Here is a 5,577-nt window from a genome sequence, read left to right on the forward strand (position 1 = left end):
CCCAGCGGTAAGTGCCAATTTTAGAAAGATAACTTGCATGTATCACCCCTCTTCCTCATGAATTGAAGGGTTGCTAAGCGCTAATAATGAGTTGAGGGAAGTTTAGTGCAACTGAAAGTATAGATGAGGAGGTTTACGTGTAATTTACCATATTCAATATAATATATCTATATGCAAGCAACTGGACACAAAAATGTGTGGCATAAAACAACAAGTTTTCTTCAAAATAGTTGCCCTTTTGCATCTTAAACTAAAAAGTAGGCAAACATTGAAATGGTAGTATAGCATTGGGTGGCAAGCTGATATATTTCTTGGTTCATATCGATCATTAGAATTCTTTGGACGTTAAATTGCATTTTTAAAATACTCATGCATCTTCTCCATATGTAAACTCAATTTTGCAGCCCCAATTATATATCAAGTTTATCGTGCACGAGATGGTAAAAGCTTTGCAACCAGGCGAGTTGATGCAAAACAACATGGCGTTGTCATTTTCAGTTTGGTTGCTTCATTTCAGGTTCCTTTGATATCTTAAAGTTGTTAAAGAATATTTGTTTCTGATCACTTATAAGGCATATCAAATGTGTTTCTAAGAGAAACTGCATCATGAGTCTGTTTTTGAGAGACCTTTCACATCTTTCTTGCTTTACTTGAAGTCCATATTGTTAAGATTTGGAGAGAAAAGAGTATCTTGGGAATACTTCCCCTCACTCTATACTTTATTATTTATAGAGATGGATTAGTTACAAATTAGTTTCACAAGCAATGTGAGACTAAATTAATGCTAAATTAATACTCATACTCTCTTCTAACACTCCCCCTCAAGCTGGAGCATATATATCATGCATGCCCAGCTTGTCACAAATAAAGTCAACCCGTGTTAGATCAAGTGGTTTTGTAAGAATGTTTGTCAACTGATGTACTGTCGATACATGTTTTGCCGTGATAATTTTATCCTCGAGTTTCTTGCGGATTACATGACAATCGACTTCAATGTGCTTGGTTCTTTCATGAAACATGAGATTATCAGCAATGTGAATTGCTGCTTTATTGTCACCATATAGACTCATTGGACATTCTGAAGGGAGACCAATCTCTGTCAATAGGTCTCTGATACAAATCATCTCTAGTGTCACATTTGCCATAACTCTATATTCTGATTCTGCACTGGATCAAGACACAACACTTTGCTTCTCCATGACACTAGATTCCCTCCAAGAAAGACACAATATCCAGTAGTCGATCTCCTATCAAAAGGATATCCAACCTAATCTGTATCAGAGAAGCATGTAACTCTGGTGTGTCTTTGATCTGAGTAGAGAATTCATCGTCCTGAAGCCTTTTTCAAGTACCTTAAAATTCTCATTACTGCATTCACGTGAGTAGTTCTTGGTACGGACAAGAACTGACTCACAACATTGATTGTGAATGTGATGTCAGGTCCGGTCACCGTCAGATAATTCAATTTCTCCACCAATCTTCTATACTGTCCAACATCCTCAAGCAGCTTCCTTAGTCTCGTAGTAGTTTTGAGTTCACATTCATTGAAGAATTACTGCTTCTGCATCATAACATCCCTACTTCTGAGAGCATGTCCAGGACATACTTCCTTTGTGATAGAAGAATGCCTTTCGTTGATTTTGTAATTTTAATGCCTAGAAAGTATTTTAGGGAACCAAGATCTTTGGTTTAAAAATGTGTCTGTAAATACTTTTTCAAGTTGTTAATATCAGAAGTATCGTCCCCTATAATTATAATGTCATCCACATAGACAACTAGCAGAATTCGTTTTTCATTCTGAAATCGTCAGAAGACAGAGTGATCTTTCTGTGCACGACAAAACCCAAATCCCTGAATAACTGATGTAAAACGTCCAAACCAGACTCTCGGAGACTGCTTCAGACCATGGAGTGATTTCTGCATCCTATACACCTTCGCATTCTTCCCCTGAGCAACAAAACCTGGTGGTTATTTCATGTAAACCTTCTCATCTAGAATATCATTAAGGAATACATTCTTGATGTCCAACTGATAAAGTGGCCAGTGATTTGTAGCTGCTAACGAAATAAAAATCCGAACAGATGTTATTTTTATCACTGTAGAGAAAGTATCTACGTAATTCAAGCCATACACCTGTGAATAGCCTTTAGCAACCAATCGAGCTTTCAGACGTGCTAAAGTTTCATCAGGATTTAACTTGACAGTGTATACCCACTTGCAGCCATTTGGTCGCTTTCCTGGTAGAAGTGGGATCAAATTCCAAGTCTCATTCTGCTGCAAGGCCCTCATTTCTAACCTGAAATAGACAGGGCTTCTGACATATTCTTAGGAACTAAATATGAGTCGAGTGAAGTAACAAAAGATCGAAAGGTAGAGGATAGACGATCATAGGAGACAAAGTTAGAAATAGGATGTTGAGTACAAGTTCGTGTTCCTTTTTGAAGTGCAATAGGAAGATCTTCTGCAGAAGGAGGTAAATTTGTACTTACTGGTTCAGGTTCTTCGGGCGAAGGACATGGTGTTGAGGCTGATGTTGGCACAGGAGCAGGAGCAGAGCGACGATGACAAACTTGAAGTGGGTCGTTAAACCGAGCTGAGTATTTGCTAGTAGCGTAAATAGTATTATCAGCGGATGAACCATCACCGTTAACTAATGACTCTTATAGGATTAAATAGTCATACTTATCTAATGATAATGGAGATGGAGAACTAGAATGATCAGATTTATTTTCAAAGAATGTTACATCAGTAAATAACACAAGACGATTGAGTGACAAACAGAAATACTTGTAACATTTATGCTTTCGGAAGTAGCCAAGAAAAATGCTTTAAATAGACCGAGAGTCAAACTTTTGTTTATTTGGACTGTGATTATGAACAAAGCATAGAGAGCCAAAAATCTTTGGAGGAAGCGGAAAGAGATCATCGTTGGGGTATAGAACTTTGAAAGGAATTTTATCTTGCAGAATAGAAGAGGACAGTCGATTAATCAAGTAACATGCTGTTAAGATAGCTTCCCTCTAAAATTCTTTGGGAACACGACGATGGAATAGCAATGTTCAAGCAATATCAAGGAGGTGTCTATTCTTTCATTCAGCAACTCATTTTGCTGAGTGTAAATACAAGAAGACTGATGAAGAATTCCCTGTTGTTCAAGGAAACTAGTGAAGTTGCTATCCAAATATTCATTTGTATTATCAGAACGGAAAATTTTTATCGAAGTCTTAAATTGATTATTTCAGAATGAAAGAGTTTAAAAGTAGAAAAGACTTCAGACCTAGACTTGAGAAGATAAATCCAAGTAACACGAGAGTGATCATCCACAAAACTGACAAAGTATCGAAATTCCAATTTAGAAGTTATTGGGCATGACCCCCAGACATCATAATGAACAAGATCAAATGGCTTAGCAACAACCTTATTGACTCGATTAGGATAAGACACATGATGGTGTTTGCCAAGTTGACACGACTCACACTCTAATGAGGAAAGAAATTTGAGCTGAGGATTTAGAATCTTGAGATTAGAGAGAGAGAGGGATGCCCTAGCTGAAAATGATATTGTAGAGCTGATGAGTTTTCGATACAAGCTGAATGTTTGGCGTCTAAGTCCAGTTTATAATGGTCGTTCTGCTCATGTCCCGTCCCAATCGTTTTCCTCGTGATTAGGTCCTGAAAGACACAATGTATGAAAAAGAATGTCATAGTTTAGTTTAGTAATTTAGTAATCTTACTAATAGATAAAATGTTATAGGAAAAACTAGAAAGATAGAATACAGAGGAAATGGGAAGACTTGGGGTAGGATTGGTGTTGCTGACACCCTGAACAGGTGTACGTGAACCATCAGCTAATATAACTAAATTAGATGTAAAAGAGAAAGATGACATGATACCTTGGTTCCCAGTCATATGATCAGTGACTCTTGTATCTATAATCCAAGTATGAGACTACGACGATGTAAGTAAAGATAAAGGGGTACCTGCATTTTTGAGATTAGCGGATAAAGAGGAAGACGATGTTTGTGAATTTTGGTACTGCTGAAATAATTAAAATTACTACAATTGATGTTGCAGCTCTGTGTCATTGAAGAGTGACTGTGGTTGAATTTCACTATTAAATGAAGTGAGGTTATCCTGAGCAGTCATGTAAGCACCATTGGCCTTCCTTTCTTATTCAGGATAATTATATTTGAGATGTCCTGACTAGTGGCAGTAGTTACAAGTCTTCACTGAGTCATCGTTATGAGCATGTCTGCCTTGAGATGGACCTCTACGGCCACATCGTTAATCACCTCGACCTCCGGAACGACTAGTGTGGTAACCTCCTCTCCCATTAAAGTTTCATCTACCTCTATCAGGATCACCAGTATGACCTCCTTGTCCATAAGACTACCAACTCTGAGTGGCAAATACAGAACAATCCACAGTGGATGTGAGTGACTGTGCAGGGATAACGTTCTTCAGAAAGTGATAGATCTCAGCCAGAGAACTAATGGCAAAGCTCCCTATGATTTATGATCGAGCAGAGGAGTAAATGTAATCTAGGGTGCCCAAGTAGGTGTGTACCATAAGTTTGTACCATTGGTTCTGCATTTGTTATTGAAATAGAAAAAATTTGACGAAGTTCCTCAGCCAGGCGATTGAACTCACCATAATGATCATTCATGGGTTTACTATCCTGTTTCTTACGAAACAGCTCTTGAATTACTTCATATGCCCGATTAATATTGTTGCTATCCCCATAGAGATCTTGCCAAAAACATCAAAGTTTTTTCACTGTCATACAATGAAGAACTAAATCCTGAATTTTAGGCTACATAGTATTAAGAAGTTGATGCAAGAGGACACTATTGTCCAATGTCCAAGATTCTGGTGTCGGAGTAGGAGGGTCTGTCAACAAATGATCAGTTTTTCCTCGGTCTGCCACGTAGATTTCAATAACACGCTTTTACTGGAAATAGTTAATTCCATCAAGTTTTCGGTCAGTGATTCTACCATAAAATATCTTAAAAACTTTCGTCTAGACCGTTAACTCAGAATTCTTGAATTCCTCAGATCCAGCCATCATGAAACATATGAGTAGAGTTCAAGACAATACCCTCCACAAGTTGTACTTCAAAATGGAAACAGTCAAAGTATGTCTAAGTTCAAGAAAATAAGTCTTTAATTAGCCAGTAGGCTGAACAAGTCCAAGAACCCGAAGGTTTAATTTTAAACTCGAAGGTTAAAGTGCAAGAATCCGAAGGTTAACATGAAATCCGAAGGTTAAAGATTAAGAACCTGAAGGTTAAGATGGAACCCGAAGGTTTTTTTTTTACAGGACAACTTGCAGATCTGATTCAGATCCGAAAACAAAAAAAGAGCGGCGAGCGGCGGGCATGACGGAGGCGAGCGAAGGCCTCATGGTGGCGACGGTCATCAACGACGAGTGGCGTCCGGTGGGAGTTGTTGCGTCGGGTGAGAGAATCTCGAGGACGTGGATCGGATGGACGAAGACGAGGAGTTGTCGAGGAAGATGATGACGATGACGATGGCAAGGACGAGAAAGATGAGGACGATAAGGCGGCCGCAGGGTTTC

General features: G+C 38.5%; 1 protein-coding gene across 2 annotated transcripts in view; it reads left to right on the forward strand.

Moving 5' to 3' along the window:
* The window catches only part of LOC109825086 (acyl-CoA thioesterase 2-like), a 23,902-nt gene that overhangs the window by 9,463 nt on the left and 8,862 nt on the right, over nucleotides 1-5,577 (forward strand). For both annotated transcript variants that reach the window (XM_020391806.1, XM_020391807.1), the window contains exon 9: nucleotides 405-517. In XM_020391806.1, the coding sequence (XP_020247395.1) occupies nucleotides 405-517 (113 nt within the window). The remainder of the gene's footprint in view (nucleotides 1-404; nucleotides 518-5,577) is intronic.

This window comes from Asparagus officinalis, chromosome 10, assembly GCF_001876935.1.
Source record: "Asparagus officinalis chromosome 10, Aspof.V1, whole genome shotgun sequence".
NCBI lineage: Eukaryota > Viridiplantae > Streptophyta > Magnoliopsida > Asparagales > Asparagaceae > Asparagus > Asparagus officinalis.